Source organism: Hippopotamus amphibius, chromosome 10 (genome assembly GCF_030028045.1).
Source record: "Hippopotamus amphibius kiboko isolate mHipAmp2 chromosome 10, mHipAmp2.hap2, whole genome shotgun sequence".
NCBI lineage: Eukaryota > Metazoa > Chordata > Mammalia > Artiodactyla > Hippopotamidae > Hippopotamus > Hippopotamus amphibius.
Window position 1 is genome coordinate 112,461,476 of NC_080195.1, and position 18,200 is coordinate 112,479,675.

At 39.2% G+C, this 18,200-nt stretch overlaps 1 protein-coding gene across 1 annotated transcript in view; it reads right to left on the bottom strand.

Moving 5' to 3' along the window:
* The window catches only part of DSCAM (DS cell adhesion molecule), a 653,261-nt gene that overhangs the window by 290,226 nt on the left and 344,835 nt on the right, over window positions 1–18,200 (bottom strand). Inside the window, exons 7-8 of the mRNA XM_057696448.1 lie at window positions 15,596–15,892; window positions 14,583–14,858 (exon numbers count right to left, since the gene is read on the bottom strand). Coding sequence (XP_057552431.1) covers window positions 14,583–14,858; window positions 15,596–15,892 — 573 coding nt within the window. The remainder of the gene's footprint in view (window positions 1–14,582; window positions 14,859–15,595; window positions 15,893–18,200) is intronic.

The window sequence follows — 18,200 nt, forward strand, 5'->3', positions numbered from 1 at the left end:
ACATCTAGAGAAAGCCCGTGTGCAGCAACAAACACCTGGCACAGCCAAAATAATAAACAAACAAACAAATAAATAAATATTTAAAAAATAATAATAGTGGGACCAAATCACATGTATTTACCCCAATTTCAGAAAGTCCTAGGTTCAAGACACCTGCCGTGACCCAAAGGCCTGTTTATGATTGAAACAAACAAACAAATCATAAACACGAGTTTCATAATTGTCACCCAGGATGAGCACCTACAGGTCTCAATCTCTGCACATTTGTCCTGCTGTTGTTAGAACACCATCTGCTATAGATATTGCTGTGATGAAACACATCTTTTCTCAGATTATACTGCAGTTTTTACAATGAGTTGGAACTATTTTGCTTTCTGGCATTATTTCTTAATGCACGTTGTTTTTTCTGTATAGAATTATTGTCTTCATTTTACTCAAAAAAGAGTCCAATACAGCCAATGAGGTGTTAGGTCTTTTCAATTATTAGAATTGAATTACACAATGTTTGGATGATGAGTGTGGTCTGAAATGATCTATATTTCTCTCTGTATTACTATGTGTTAGTAATATATTCTCAGGAATAACAAATGTTGTCACCATCTCTGCTCGCTTATGGGTATTTACAAGTCCTAGACAAGTGTTTCATAAGAGTTTATAAAAGTTCAGAGTTCCATAGCAAAGGGATAATGAGGGTAGGTCCCTCACTCACTTGAAAAGTTTGTACAAAGTATGAAGGAGGTTAAAACCTTAAATAAATAGTTCAGCGAGTCAAACAGACTGTGTGCCCCTCACTAACGGAGACGAGGGGTCCCTGGCCTGGCTTCCTCCCCCTACTTCCCTGATGGTCTCACCTACACCCTCCTTCCAGCCGTCAGCTCGAGGCCGTGGACTGCCTCGTCAACATCTTCATCCGAAGCTCCTTCTCAAGCTTCCTCCCTGCTTGTTCAGCTGTCCGCTAAGACCTTCATCTGCATGTCCCAGAAGCACCTCAAATCCCAAACCAAATGTGTCGTGTTTTCCCTTAAGCTAAGCTTCTCCTTCAATTCTCTACTCCTGTTAGTGTGAACAAAATCTCCCAGCTGCAAGAACTCAGAATAATAGAAGTTACTGTATGAATGCTATTTATACTATAACATGGTATGATTTGCTATATGACATGATTTCATATGTACAATATTCCTAGCTGTACATTCTCTTTATCTCCAACCCTCTCACTGGGCTGCGATGCCTTGTCTACTCCACCTCTCAGCATCTCTTGCATCTGACTCTTTTTCTCCCAAGCACACTCCCATCATCTCTTATTAAAACGTTTCTATTGTGTCCTAATTGGTCTCCCTATTTTTTTTTTCTTTCTGCAGTGTAATCCGTCTCACATACCTCACTCAGATTAATTTCCCTAAAATACTATTGTATCTCCCTCCACTTCAATCACGTCACTGCCTTTAGGATCAAGCAGGAGGCACCCAACGCTACATGATCTGATACTGTCTCTGTGCCGACTCAGACCGTTTGCCTACAGTAATTGTCCTCTGGTGCAGCCACATGGACTCTGAATGTGAGGGGCTGCCCCCCATCCCTCTTTCTGTCCCCTGCCCCACTAGTGCCCATTCTCACCCCTACCAGCTGAAAGTGTGAAAACTCAGCTCAGCTGCGACCTGCTTTGGAGATGTTTTTTAGGCTGTAGATCCCTTTGAGACTCAACTCAGTTTCTCTTGGAAACCTTTTTATGACTGCAGACTTTATGCCCAGAACTGGCTAGATGTCCACCTTCTCTGCTTCCAAAACACCCCCCCCCCCATATATTTCTTTGATGGCCTTGTGCTGAAATCAGTGACTTTCTTGTTTGTCTACCCACTCTCCTCCCACAGTTAGCTGAAGTGTTCTGTTTCTTATCCTGTGCTATTTTCTCAAGACTTCTGCTACCTTCCGCCATGTCCTATACTTATTTGTCTGTAGGTCCTTCCACTGACCCCAGTTCTGTGTGGCAGTGACCAGCCTATTTATTACCTGATCTCATCAACAGGAGATGCACAGACGTGACCTGGATAAAGTAAAGAAATCGTAGGCATCAAAGAGATTCTTTGAGTTAAAACTGGTTTTGTGACAAAAATCTAGTCAAATGGTGCTACTATGCCGCACTGTGACAGTTTTCATCTCCTATTTGAAATATTGGAATAATGTTATTAGGGGAGGTGGGAGTGATTTAATGAAAACCTTTTTTTTAGGAAAAAGTATTTAAGATGCACGTCAATAGCAATTTCACATCCGCTAAGTGGGAGGATTTGAGGTATGTGAAGACATGGGGCTCAAGCTCCTTCAAGGACACGAGCCCCAGATTCTGTGAGTGACCTCAGGGGGCATCCTTCAGTCATCAGCTACTTCAGAGGTGGTCCCAGCTGCAGAGATCCCCTCACCCAAGTGCAGGCCCTTCCTGGGGTGGCCGGTATCCAATGAGAGACTGAAGAGGGCAATTTTGCCCCAACTCAGGACAACGCTGAAGAATCACTCTTTCTCCAGAGCCCCCTGCAGAGTCGGATGAAGCTGTCATGGGCCTGTATTATAGCTCATCTCCCTGAGCCCAGTCCTTCCCCCTCTCCCCCCTTCCACAGGTGTTGATGGTACAGACGCTCCCTGGTAAACGTCCTGCACACTAAACTCCACCTCAGAGGCTGCTCCCTGGAGAACACAACCTGCAACAGTTTGCCTCATCTCAAATAAAAAAATCCATCTACTATTCATAACAAAACCAGGTCTGTTTGTAACATTGCCTCTGTGTACTGCATCCATCCACCCATCCATCCATGTTGCTTTTATTCATTTTGGATTGTGACCAGGGGAGAATTATCATGTGTGCTGGGTTCTTGTTTAGTAGGACCCCTCTGTATGTGATTATCAGTATTTTCCTATTTTCCTGCAGAACAGAAAAGGGATGATAGAAGCAAGGGAAAAAATAGTTTGAAAACTTAATGTTGAGATTGCTGCTCATCACTTTAAAAAATCTGTTTATTTTATTCATCTACCTGCCCCAAGTTCAGCCAGTGTTCAGCTCTGAACTTCTGTCTTTATCTTTAATATGGTGTCATGCATATTCACAAGCTCAGCAAGTGTATGTTGAGTAGCACAAAAATGAGGAAGATTTGATGCCAATATCTGAATTAGAACCCAAGAATTCCCAGAAGGCTCATCTTAAAAATACAAGAAAACCTGGCAAATATTAATCACACATACAAACACCCAAGCACGTACGCACACAGCATATGCCAGAAAGTAGGTTTCCAGTAGATGCAGTTGAAATCATAGGTAGGGTTCATGAGCTAAATACAACCCAACAGAGTAGCACAGTTGACAGAAGAACAGTGTAACTTTGGAATAAATCAGGGATAAGAGTAGCTGACTCTTCTACTACAACTTTTAAACAAGGTCGTTTGTGTGCAGCATGGTTATTCTGGACTACCAGATTGTGAGAAGAGCTATAAAGCCATAAATATGACAACACAATTAGAAAGATAATAGAAACTTAAAAAAAATGTTTAAAATTACCGATTAAGTCCATGAGAGAAAATAAACTTACAATAAAACGTTTTAGGAAGAAAAAATATCCTTAAGGGATAATGTAGAATTACAATGAACAGAAACAGAAACTGTTGTTTTCATCCGCTGGAAAGATACATATTAGATACAAAGAAGAGAAAAGACAAACTGCTTGCAACTGGGGGAAATAAAACACTAAAACAAGCTATGAGAAACATGACAGCATCTCCTTCCAGAGCACTTTCAAGAAAAATGGACCACCTATGCCTGCTGTGGGATATGGGGGTAGGAATTGGGTGGTTTTTTTCAGGGGATTCTAGTTTGTAACCATATGAGACATATCTTCAAAATTTTTATGGAAGGCATTTGGCAGCCATAACCATATTACGTTGAAATAAACAGTGTCCTTAACATTTAAAAATGATGGACAGCAACAAAAGAAATGAATGTGGGGAGAGTGGGATTGCCATACATACATTACTAATAAGAAAAAAAATATAAAATTGTACACTTTAAATATACGCAGTTTATTGTATGTCATTGTATCTCAATAAAAGTTCTTAAAGAAAAATAAATGATGAACAACTTCAGAATTCATGAGAATTTCTGTATTTAGAAATTAGAGTCATCTTGGACTGAGGTGACAGGCAGGTTACTCTACCCCTGGTTGGGGTCAATAACTTGGTTACATAGAGACTTGGTAATAAAACTGAGTAGTTTTCTGATTAACCCAAACTAACTTGCATCTCTAATATTTAAAGAAAAGCCATTTGAATCATAACAGCGTCAAGAAAATGAAACATACCTCATGTTGTACTAACCCAGGTGGAGAAAAGACTCACCTAGATGGATTGCACTTATTTTACTTTTATCTATATGGACTATTAATGCAGGCAAAGCCATGGGACTCCAACTGGAGATGATGACAGCCAGGCTAAATGACAGGGACAGACAAGATTCACAAAATCACCAGCATTCTTTTTTTTTTAAATTAATTAATTAATTAATTTTATTGGCTGTGTTGAGTCTTTTCTGCTGTTCGTGGGCTTTCTTTTGTTGCAGTGAGTGGGGGCTACTCTTCGTTGTGGTGCCTGGGCTCCTCATTGCCATGGCCTCTCTTGTTGTGGAGCATGGGCTCTAGGCACATGGGCTTCAGTAGTTGCAGCACATGGGCTCAATAGTTGTGGCTCACGGGCTTTAAAGCACAGGCTCAATAGTTGTGGCGCACAGGCTTAGTTGCTCCATGGCAAATGGGATCTTCCTGGAGAAGGGATCGAACCCGTGTCCCCTGCATCGGCAGGCAGATTCTTAACCACTGCGCCACCTAGGAAGCCCACCGGCATTCTTTTTAAAGCTTTTCTTTTCCCAATTAGCTTCTTTACAAGAATTGCTAGTAATAGCAAGGTATTTACTTGAGAAGTATTTTTCATGACCTTGACTTAGATAAGGTCATCTTTCTTTAAAAGCTTGGTGATTAATCATACTGATTTCAAGGGGCTGTATTTTTCATGAAATACGTCACAGAGAAGACAGCGATATAAAAAGGGAACTATGATATTTCCACAAAGCTGCAAGTCAATAAAATTATTTTGGCAAATTTTAGGGTATTGAATTAGTGATATAATGAAGAAGGGATATTGTTAAATGTATGAAAATAGACCAATGAAAGATTTGTCCATCTTCCATGCACCCAATAGTCACATCAGCATGGATCTGTGCAAAACTAATCACACAGATCCCTCTCTCTATGCGTCCTGCCAACAGTATACCCCCGCACAAGTCTCTTCAATTTTCTGAGCCCCTGTTTCCTCTTGATGAGACTCAGACAAGATGACTTTCAGCGCAGACATGCTTTCATTCTGTGAATGAAAGGTACAGAGTAAAATCTTCCAAGTATTTGTCCCCACTTGTGGATGACTTGAAAAATTCAGGTCTGCAAAACCAAGGTATTTTACTGCCATGCCCAGATTAGTACACGTCATAAAGAAACTGGCTCTTTCTTGAAGAAATCAACAAATTCTTCCACGGAATTAAATACTTAGTACAAGGACATTCATATGCTTGGAGATATGATTGCAGCATGTTTATGACCATTTAGTATCAACAGATCTTTTTATAAACCTAGTTATCAATACTTGAGTGATCCATTCAGCGCAAAGTAAAGAGAGAGAACAGGAAGTAGAGCGTAAAGAGAAAATATAATCTGACTAAAACAACTTGTGATATAAAATTAATTCAAATAGGGGTTTCCCTGGTAGTGCAGTGGTTAAGAGTCCACCTGCCAATGCAGGGGACATGGATTCAAGCCCTGGTCTGGGAAGATCCCACATGCCGTGGAGCCACTAAGCCCGTGTGCCACAAACTACTGAAGCCTGCGCACCTAGAGCCCCTGCTCCACAGTAAGAGAAGCCACCGCAATGAGAAGCCTGCACACTGCAACGGAGAGTAGCCCCTGCTCCCTGCAACTACAAGAGAGCCCGCACACAGCAACGAAGACCTAACACCGCAAATAAATAAATAAATAAATAATAAATAAATAAATAAATTTATTAAAAAATAAAAGGAATAATAAAATTAATTCAAATAAACATATATGTATTAAACATGCATCAAAAGTCTCTCTCTCACTCACACACACACACACACTGAATTAAAAATTGGGTTCAAGCAACACCCCAAAATAAAAACCTACAGAAAAGCATGAGTTGAAAGAATGGGAAAAGATCTACCAGGCACAAAGGAGGCAAGAAGAGTAATTTTTCAACCATATAATCGATAACACAAGACAAAAAATAACAGAGATTATAGCAGAAGGCAGATAAATCAATTATATTTGGTAATATTAACATCCACTTTGATCGCTGATCAAAGAAAGGAATAAAAAATTGGCAAATTAGAGATGAGATATAATACATTTATTAAATTTAATTTAACACATAGAAATTTATGCCCAACAAACATATGAAAAGACAGACACTTATCAAAACAGATGAAACGTCCATAAAGAAATCCTCAGCACACTTCACAGAATGAAAATGACCTCTGACCGCGCCGCCACAATACCTCCATATACAGAGACGATGGAAAGTGCGGGTCATTTAATAAATGCTATTAGGAATACTGACTCAGTCGATAAAGCAGAAATTGGATACCCACTTCTACGGTACCTACAGTCCTCAGCGTGGATTGAAGACCTAAATGTGGACAGTGGAATAGAAACAGAGCAAATATAGCAAACATGTAGGAACGGCTCTTCCATGAGCTCTGAGACTTCTTAGACAAGATCCCAATGCAGACAATCAAGGACAAAGAGTTAAGAGATCTCGGAAAATATATTCACAACCATTTACAGGTGACAAGAGATTCATATTTACATCAAAGAACTGTAGCAAAGTAGGAAGAAAGATCAGGAAGACTGATGGCAAAATGAGGGAAGGAAATTCACAGATGGGACACCCACAGACCTCAAAAGAATATAAAGAGATGCTCGACCTCAGTAGCGATGGAAGAAATTAAACACTACATCCATTAAGTTGCAAAAATTAGAAAGGCAGATGATACTAGTTACTGGCAAGATGGGGGAAACGACCTTTCACACGTGGCTGGTGGTGGCAGAAACTAGTACAGGAATTTTGGCATAAACTAATACAGGAATTTTGGCATAGACTAGTACAGGAATTTTGGCATAAACTAGTATAGGAATTTTGGCATAAACTAGTACAGGAATTTTGGCATAAACTAGTACAGGAATTTTGGCATAAACTAGTACAGGAATTTTGGAAAGTGCTATGCAGTCATTAGTGAAATTAAGTTAATTTCTATGATCTAACAACTCTATTTCCTGACCTCTACTTAGTATTACATATAGGCACATCTAAAAGGACATTCGGTGTAGCATTATGTAGAGAGTCAAAGATCTAGGAGACAACATACGCGTTTACTTTTATGCTTTTGTTATACATATTTACATATTTATCTTAATAAGGTCATAGAAAGTGCATTTAAGATAATTATATTAAGTAAACATAAATATGTGGCTATGGAAATAGGGAAGAATAACCAGAATTGGTGAATGGTTTAAAAAAATGATAAAACAAAATAGGGAATTTGTATGAACTGATGATAAAGGTGTGGTAAAAACCAAATATTGACAAAACAGAACAAAGCTGCCATCTGACCAGTCAGCACCTGTTTTTGTTCTTGAGCTCAAAGGAACCTCTCAACAGTGGGGACTCGGGTTACAACAAAGACGTCTTGTCTTCAGGATGGGGGTGATACTCTCTTTTCCCTCTTTCAGACATTAGACAATTCCTAGAGGGCTGTGTTTGAGAGTAGACAGGCACATCCATGTGTCCTTACGGAAGAAACTAGTTTCTCAGCTTTGCTGTACACGACACAGTTGAATGAACGAGGATGTTAAAGCGGGTGAATCAGGAGGGCAGGGGCTCACGGCTGCCTCCAGTGGGTAGTTTCTATGGGGAAGGGCGAGACTTCCTCTGAGCTGCCCCAGAGGAAACAATGGGACCAGAAAGGAAGGGAAGAACTAGAGAAGACAGACTTGTATTCAACGGGAGGAAGAAACATCTGATCACCACGGCCAAGCCGAATCAGAAAGGGCTTGGAGCTCACTGGGGCACTGTAGAGACCCCATGCAGGCAGTCTGGAAAAACTCGAGTACAGTCGAAGGGCAGCTTGAGTACCACATGGGATGCTGGTCGAGATGAACCCTACGTTTATTTATATCCCTAAGGGTCTATCCTTGTATCCTGTATTTACACATATGTAGGTATACATTATATATACTTATTTAAGTCCCTCTACGTATGAATATAAATACACATAAATATTTATACATGATTTTAACACATACAAATACTTTGTGTGAATGTAATGTCTTTATAAATAAATGGAATAAACATAAATATTTATGCTATATATTTCATGTGCACAAACTACAGAATTCTGTTGAACTTATATATTTTGACAATTACTTGTGTTTGTAGTAGTCCATATTGAACGAGTTTAAACTTTTCTGATTAAAATAGTATCAGAGCATTGTCACTTTAGCACTACTGAAGGTTTTTTTTTTTCCCTGCGTGTGTGTCTGTGTGCACATACTCGAGTGTATTTGCAAAGAGACTGACTGTGGGTCAGGCAGTGAAAAGATGAGTAATATCGTTGGCCATGATTTTCTTCCTTCCTCATCTCCCCTTACTTCTCTCCTCCTTGAAGTGCCCATGTCTAACAAGCATAACAAGTCCTGCAAAACATTATTTCTCCCACAGTTTTCATTTTAACTGAGTAAAAATTTGCATTGACTTCATAGCAAATCAAATACATATACTTTCTCTTTTCCTCTACTTAGAGCAAAGCAATTTGAGATATTATTTGAAAAGAAAAAAGTGAATAAAGTGTTTTTCTTAAAGAAAAGTACCAGCTTCATTTTCCAGAATGGAAGAAAACTTATACAAAGCAACCTACCTCCAGGACAAATCTGTTTGAAGGCAAGCACTCCAGCTGAGCTGGAGCTCGATTTTGACATCCTAATCAAAGTAAAGAACTTCTCTTCTGTGGAAGTGTGAAAGCATGACTCCTCAGGTCAGGTGAATAACTACAGCCATTTAAGCACATTGAAACATGAGTGTGTCTTTGGTAGTTTCTAAAGAAGGGATGCTGAAAATTGCCCACTTAATCAGCCTGCTTTTGCCACCTTAGGATATTACATTAACAAAGAGAACTTAAATTCCCATTGGAAAGCATCAATTACCACGAAAGGGTTATACATTCAACGCACTGCCTTTCCGTTCTCCACCAGATCTATTTTCTCCCGTATTGTTCACAATAGAAACCATACACTCGCTAAGTAGTTGTTGAAAATCAATGTAAGAGTTTTGCAAATGACTAAAATTTATGGTCACACAAGATCCTAGCAAATGGGACCTTAAATTAAACATGGCTCAACTTTAATGAGGCACCTAAGAGAGAAAAAGGACCTCGAAATGTTATGTTTTCTATGAAGAGTTATACATGACTCCAGTCGCTAGAGAGAGGCGAGTGGAAGACAGTGACCGTGATGAAGAGGGGAGACTCTTCACCCCTGGCAGAGCTGGATTTGGGACCTGGTGGAGGCTGACGGCGCTCTGGCTGGAACAGCAAACGAGCAAACGTCAGGCAGCAAGCGGGAGGGGGTGAAACCGCCAAGGTGGTTGCCGTGCACAGAGCTGCAGCTCTCCCCGGGCCCAGTGACATGAGCTGTCAGGAGCCCCTGAAGAATGCTGTCATCAGAAGCCTGCGCTCCTGGCCGCTCTCGGACAGGGGGAGGGGAGCAGACCCTTCTCAGCAGCGTTTTTAACGGGGGTGTTCATTTCCCCGGCTGCACCAGCTGCAGCTCTGCAAGACCGCCAGGATGACAGATGACAGGAGATGCAGCCTACGATCAAAAGCTGCAGCGGAAGCAGGAACTTTCTGCAAGGTGGTGCAGAAGAGTGTGTGGGTTAGGCCGCGGAACACAGAGGGTCGTTGCCGTGAGCCGGAAGTGCCGTCGACAACACCGAAGCCTTCCATCACTTTCAAGAAGGATGCCATAAAAATCTGTCTCAAATCAAGTGCTACATATATGAAGTGAAATGAAATATGAAAGAGCGAATTTTGTGACTGCTTTTGTTTCATTTCTAGTATCACCATCTCATTATTGACAAATATTTTTTAACCTTTTTATTGAATGAAAGCTTCTTTAAATTCTATAGCGCCTTACAATTTTAAAAAGTTTCTCACACTTGATTTCATATAATCCCATAATAACCTTTTCTTAAAAATCCCCTACCCCTATACTGCCCCTCCCTCCTCCCCTCTCCCCACTGGTAAACTCTGGTTTGTTCTCTACATCTGTGAGTCTGCTTCTTTTTTGTTTTATTCACTAGTGTGTTGTATTTTTCTCTCAAAAAACTAAAAATAAAACTACCATACGACCCAGCAATTCCACTCCTGGATATACATCTGAGAAAAACAAAAACACTAATTCAGAAAGATACATGCACCCCAATGTTCACAGCAGCATTATTTACGATTGCCAAGACATGGAAGCAACATAAATGCCCGTCAAGAGGTGAATGGATAAGGCAGATGTGGTTAATATAGAGACAGTGGCATACTACTCAGCCATAAAAAGAATGACATTTTGCCATTTGTAGTAGCATGGATAGACTTGGATGGCATTATACTAAGTGAAAGAAGTCAGACAAAGACAAATACTGTGTGATATCACTTATATGTGGAATCTACAAAATACAGCAAACTGGCAAACATTAATTTAAAGAACTCATAAAATACAATTCCAAAATCTTGATGCTTCTTAGATACTCTTGCCAAGTTACAATTTCAGCCACTGCTCTACTAATCTCAGCCCACTCCCTAAATCCATATTTCAGAGTTCCCCTGGTCTGAATCCAGAATGGTGGTCCACAGACACATGAAGCTAAGCCTTACCCTTCATAAGACTTTCCCAAGTCACGAATATTTCCTTCTCTTGGCCTTTGCATCATCCAGACTAGAACTTCTGGAGCCCTCTCTGGGTCTTACCCACCCTCACTCACCAAATCCATTCCTTCCTTTTCATCTCTTTGGTTTAACGAATTCTCCCTCTCTCTTAAATTAGGCACTCAAGATCTCATGCCCTTACTGCTAAAATAATATTCTTTCTCAACTTTTAAAATGGCTTTCTTCCTAGGCTCTTTGACTTAATTTCTCCTCACTTCAATCCTTGCTTCCCACTGCAATGTGAATTACTTTTCAGAAACACACTGTGGGATGGTCCTGGAAAGCAAAAATATGTATTTGAGTCTTGAATACATCACTGAACAACTCTGAGCAAATCTCCTGCTCTCTCTTATTCTGTTTCTCTGATGGTGCTTTATCTACATTACAGAGTCACCGTGAGTATTAATTAAGATTACAATTATGAAAGTGTTTTGTAAATGACAAAATTTTATATAAATACAAATAGAAGGTGACATTTTTATCTAGCAGCCAATTAACTTTCCTGGCACTGTTGGTCCCTAGCAATTAGAACACTCAGTTAGTCACTGTTCAAGTTCAATGTGGCACCTAAAATGAGGGAGGAAAAACTTTGAAATGTGTTAAATATAACACTGCTTGTTAAATTGAAATGAAGTGAAAGAAGGGATTTTGACTTTCATTTCTCCCTACATGTTCGAAGGCAGCAAAATTGCACTTTTGCTTAATTTATTTTAGAACTTCTTTAGTTTCAGGCATTATTAATGATTAAAATGTTATTCATATCAATCTTTGAGGTTTTTTTAATTTCCCAAGTCATATGATACAAAATAACAAGTCACATGATACAAAATAAGTGAAGGGGGAAAAAGCCAAAAAAGACATGACTGAAAAATAGTGTTGTTTCCAATCATCTAAATACACACACACACACACACACACACACACACACACTCCATTCAGTGCTAAAGGAGAACCTCCTGGAAACAAGATAAAAATGGTTTGGTTTTACAGCTTGCAGCATTATTAATAGAAACAAGTGGGCCCACTTCCAAATAAAGCCAAATTTTGAGTTATCATATTTGCTCTTCGAAAATTATCTGAATACAATATTCACTGTGTAGTTTAACCACAAAGGTAATGGTATTTATATAAATAAAATAAGAAAGACTATCTTTCAATCCTGACCCACAGGGAGAGTCAAAAACCTCTGTCTTTTCCTGTAATTTAGTTGATTTCTTATCTCTCCCTTATCATAAGCCTTATCATAATTGAAAATAGTAAAGGTTATTAATTTTTGAAAAGCTTTGATGGACTACAAACCTGACCACTGGAGTGTGATTTAATTTACATATTTCATTTCAAAACATTTTAAAATTCAAATTCAAATGCTCAGAAGTTAATTTGGTTACGACCTTTCTACTGACATCTGAGGAAAGGCTAAAATTGTTAATGGTGTATAGCTGTTACTATGTGTTGAAAGTTAGATGTCATCTTAAGCAAGAAATGCAAGTGATAGCTTAAATCGAATTACTCTAAATATCTTTGCTAGAGTGCAATGCATGTGAATATGACTCCCCCCAAAAAGTATGCACTAGGGTGACATATAGGAGTCCAGAATTTATTATTTTTCACCTGGGAAGCCCTACACAGGTTTAAGCAGGCTTAACCTTATCCACTCAGCCTGCAACATCCTCTTTCAGTATCTGAAGTTTCATATGCCTCCATAAAAAGATAAAATTCAATAAACGTAAGGTGGGATGTACTGTAGTATTAATAGCCAATAATTGTATGTATATTTAGTTTAGACATTGATCCCTAAAATAGAAGAAAGCATACTTTGAAGCAACGATTAACAAGAAGTGTATACTCTTTCCTCTGCCGAGACATGCACAAAATACTAACTTGCAATGAATGGACACCAGTGGAACACAGATTTCTTTAGCAAGTTTTGTATTCCCAGCTTCTTGGTAAACCCATTGTTTAAAGTCTTTGTAATCAAATTTTTGTTAGTATGTGATATTCTCAAATGGTAAGGCCCGTGGAGACATCTAATCTGTCACCTAGAAGGCTATCATTAGAGACTGCCAGGGGTGTCTCTTGCTTTGATCATTTGGCTGTTGTGAGTTTTACAGATCTCTTTGGTTTTAATATCATTTTGCATCTGGAGGGCATTCTGCTTTCTGTTTCTCTGATCTGATTGCCACACCTGACAGCCTCCTTCCATCTGGCCTCCCCCCCCCCCCACCCCCCATCAAGGGTCTTCGCTTGGCTTCTCTTTATCCCTGGGGTTGGTTTCTTTCAGGGAAAATTTTTAGCCATCAAATAGGACGTATTTTCTGAGGTACTGGCCTGCCTGGCATAGAGTAAATATTCCATTTATCATGGTTAAAGAAATAAACACAATCACAAAAGCAAGTTTTACACAGCTATGAGCAATCTGGCTTACCAAGAATTTCTAATGATTTGAGAAGATTCTTAAGATATGTGGTTATTAAAAAAATTCAAAATTATTTATGTGCAGGTGTATGTAATATGTAATATATGTTACATAACATATGCTACATAATACATTACATTGTGTATGTGTGTATATTTATAGCTGTCCCTAAACGGGTAAACTAACAGGATTTGTGAGAGGAGATGGTTGGGGAAGAGCAGGGAAAACCTGTGCAGCTCTGTAACTGTGACACTAAAAGACAATTACGGGTACCTAGGGAGCTAATGCCGTAGTAGCCCAGACAGGCAGCCCCGCAGCGCAGGAGGCTGTCTCCACATATTTTTGATATTATTTCATGGCACATTAGAGCTAGTTCCATGACCTGCTTCATGCAATTATTTACATAATTGAAAATTATCATTTTATGTTCACTTGAGGAAACAGAATTGGGGAATGAAAGAAATGGGTTCCCCTAAGGGTCTGTCCCACTGCAAAGCAGTGTGTCCCTGGGTGGGTCTTGTCACTTTATGGGTCTTTACGGACAAGGAGATTGGGGTAGAGTTGTGTGATCGTCAAAATTCATCCTGATGCTCAGATTCTGTGACTGTCCACGTCACAATGTCACGATGTACAGAATAACTTATGTCCGGAAAATTTTCTGTTGTTGCTTTGACCCGTTCCTCTATTTTGTTTGAAGCCCTTATCCATCACAGAAAATCTCTTCCAGTTGGATTCTAAAGAACTCACTTTAGGAGGTTTTAGGAAAACAAAGCTATGTGTTTTAAAACAACCTGTCAGACAACTAGATAACCAAGTCAACGATATGTTTCTTTTTTCTATGGTCTTCTAAAAACACACATCCCCTGGAAAACCAAGCCAAAAATTCATGTGAAAAGAAGCCTGTACCAACCATCGGTCTGGTGAAAATGCAGTGGTAAAGAGAACAGAACATCTAATATACTTTATGAGTCCTCAGTCTTCGTAACTGTGCTGTTCTGAATATTCAGATTTTCAGATTACCCCACTCCTAGCGGTTGGTCTGGTGAAACAGTGGAGCTTAGCCATGGTGAGTGGTGTGGGGCCAAGGGAACAGCCTTACCTTTGACTGTCACGTGGACGCTCTGGCTGGTGGAGAGCTGGGGTTGAACCAGCACATTGCACGTGTACTCCCCCTCGTCAACTTCCTTTTGCACATCTGAGAGTTTTAGCGTTCCATTGTTCTCAAATGCCACTTGGCGGTGGTTAAAAGGAAGCAGATTAGAGTTCTTGTACCATTTGATGGAATAATACGGATAGCCAATCACACGGCAGTGAATGTATGTGTCCCGTCCTGCTATTGCTGTGATATTTTTCATTGGTCGGATGCTTGCAGGCCCTGGAGAAACACAGAGAAACCCTTGAAAATAATTTAAGGGTACATCCTATGTGTGGAAATGGGTACACTTTTCCTTGAGTTAAAAATATAGATTACTTTCATGTAAGGACATCTTTTTCAATTAAAAACATTTTTTTTTCTGCATTTGGCATTTTCTACCAAGAAGTCTGTCTTTTAATTACATCACTTTAATGAATTGAATGAGTGTTAAATACTTTATCAACTGCTTCTGTTAAAACATTTTGACTTATAGGATAAAAGGCAACTTAACCAATAGAAAGTAACTAGCTGCACTGAACAATCATACTCTTTTGGTGAAAACATTGGCAGCAATTGCACTGTTTAACCGTCTCTGTAAACTAGATTATGAAGATGGAGGTTATGCCATGTTGCACTATGAATGTAAGTTAAATACCATGTACATGAAGGTTTATCACGAATGCAGTAGAACAGAAGAAGAGGAGGAAGGAGAGAGCATGCAGAGCATAAACCAGGAAAGGAAAGCTCCAGTGGACAAGTCTAAGAGTGAAACGAGAGAACAGGCTGACTAAGAAACCAAAATGCCATTTCCAGCAGTAACCCAATCACTGCCATTCCTAAGTCGGAAGCAGAGGGTAGGAAACGGGAAGCGACGGTTCATCCGTTTTGGCATTCCAGGACTTGGCTCAGGGCATGCAGAAACCTTCTCCGCTACAATGAGTTATGTGTGTTTTTTGAGGAGCTGATTTGACAAGCACCTCTTACGTTTATTCGAGCCTGGTACAGGACGACTCCCGCCGAGTTGTTGGCAGTGCAGCGGTAGACGCCCCCGTCGCGGACCTGAGAGCTGGAGATGTTCAGGTAGCTGACCACGTTGCCCTCGGACGTGATCATCTGGCTGATGCGGTGACTGCCGCCCTTGAGGATGGGGTCGTCGTCGAGGGTCCACGTGATCGTGGGCAAGGGAGTTCCCTTCACGTTGCACATGAGGGAGACCGGCTCTGCTGGACTCACCACTTTTTCACTAAAGGCAGAAATAATTTTGGGAGTTCCATCTGCAGGAAGACAAATCACGGAAGGAAGTGGCACATACAAATAATTAAACAACTTCCGAGGATGTCTATGTAATGATTAGGGGGTGGACGCAGTGGTTCTCAAACATGACTCCAAGGTCTGGTTTTATTGATAAAGCGACGTACCCATCAGGACAAAATGTCATTTTCCAAATAAGTAAACACAACATTAGCAAGCTTTGATAACGCTCATATATTTCCTGGTTGTCATAACAGGAAGAATGATAACGCAACGCGGATGTCATGGTAAACAGTGTCATCTCTCAAGAAGTTTATAATCCAAAACTGGTACGTCCCCACCAAAGTTAGAAACAAGGAGGAAATCCACACACCTTCAATGGCCACTTTAGCTTTCTACTTTCCCCAAGGTAATTAGGGGTTGCTCAACTGGGGAATTGTTTAGAGGAAAAAAGAACTAAGAGATCGATGAAATCATCTTTGTCATTTTCCCATAAGAAATCATCTTTTATAGCTGTAATGGCAAATGATACCAGCATGTGAATTTTCACGAAAGCCCTGAGAACGGGTAGAAGCTAAATAAATTTGACCCTTTCAGTATTATTAAATATCTCCATAATTCTCTTCTCTTTTTTTCTTTAAATTTACTTTATTGAAGTATTGTTGATTTACAAGGTTGTGTTAATTTCTTCTGTATGCAAAGTGATTCCGTTATACACAGGTACACATTCTTTTTCATATTCTTTTCCGTTATGGCTTATCACAAGATATTGAATCTAGTTCCCTGTGCTCTACAGTAAGACTTTGTCATTTATCCATTCTCTATATAATAGATTGATCCCAAACTCCCAATCCATCCCTCCCCCAACCCCCTCCCCCTTAGCAACAGCAAGTCTATTCTCTATATCTGTGAGTCTGTTTCTGTTTCATAGATAAATTCATTTATGTCATATTTTAGATTACATAAGTATCCTAAGTAGGGTGGCCATACAATTGGTCACCTAACCTGGGATACTTTTGAGAATAAAATGGATACCAGCAGAACAGACACAACCCAAGAGTGTCCCAGATAACCAAGGAGCTTAATCTTAGGAAAGTTTCCATAGGAATTTCCAATATTTTTGACAAAGATCAAATTTTTATATTGCATTTTTTATCACATATTGACTATCTCCCTCATGTTATATGGTAGTAATCACAAATGCGTGTTTCTTTTTTTTCCCTCATATTTGGGCTTCAATTAAAAAAAAGAGAGAAAAAAATGTATGAAAGTCAAAAGGAAAAGCTACCAATGGGTCTACCAGCCTCAGGCATATAAATCAACTTTATGACACTTTTTTTTTTCTAGGTGTAAATAGGTCATTTTGACATAATTGTGATCACATGCAACAGAATTTCTGAGTCTGGTAATAAACCTTTCTGGGGGAGATATTAAAAAAAAATTTTTTTTTTGGTGCTAATTTTAAGGATTTAACCATAGTGAAAGATGATGATTAACAGATTTTTTTTTTTAGTTTCTAATTTTAATTATAAAAACTGTATGTATTCATTGTTGAAGAATCTGAAAATACAGATAAACAAAAGAAAAGCTGGTAACAAAACTGAAGCTATCTTGCAATTCAATCACAAAAGGGTAAATGTTAACATTTGCAAATACCCCTGAAGAAAGAGTTAGCCATTACCACAAAAGCCTGAAGCTTATTTCTGTGGCATCAGCTGCCTTGTTTCCCTAGAGCCCTCTACCATCTTTTCATTTGTAAATCCCTGAATTTTAACTTCTTCATTCCAACTCCTGTTTTGGGAGGCTGGAGAAGGCCTTAACGTATGTTTTATTTTTTTCCCCAAGATGCATATAAGTAGCATATTTCAGGGTCCTTGGATTGCAAACATTTTTTTTAACTATCAAAGATGACAAAAATAACTTCATAATATTAAAATAAAGAACCTGCGCTTTTGCCCTTGGAACACTGCAGACATGACTTCAACATGCTCTACATTTAATTTACAGAGAAGTTAGATGTCATCCTGATTGTTATTCTTTGTATATAACCAGTTGTTGGTGCTTGGGAACTTGAGGTTATTTTATTTGACCTTACAATTCAGCATATTTTGTCAGGATGTGTTTAGCTGTAAATTTCTGTTCACTGATCTTTACACTAAGCACTGAAATCTCATCTTTTTTAAAAATCTATTTAGGAAAATTTTCTTCATTTACACTTTTATTTTTTAGATAAAATTTACCTACAGTTAAATGTATAGATCTTAAGGGTACGAACAGAATGAATTTTGTTAAATATATACACTTGTGCACCCACAAAATGATCAAGGTAAA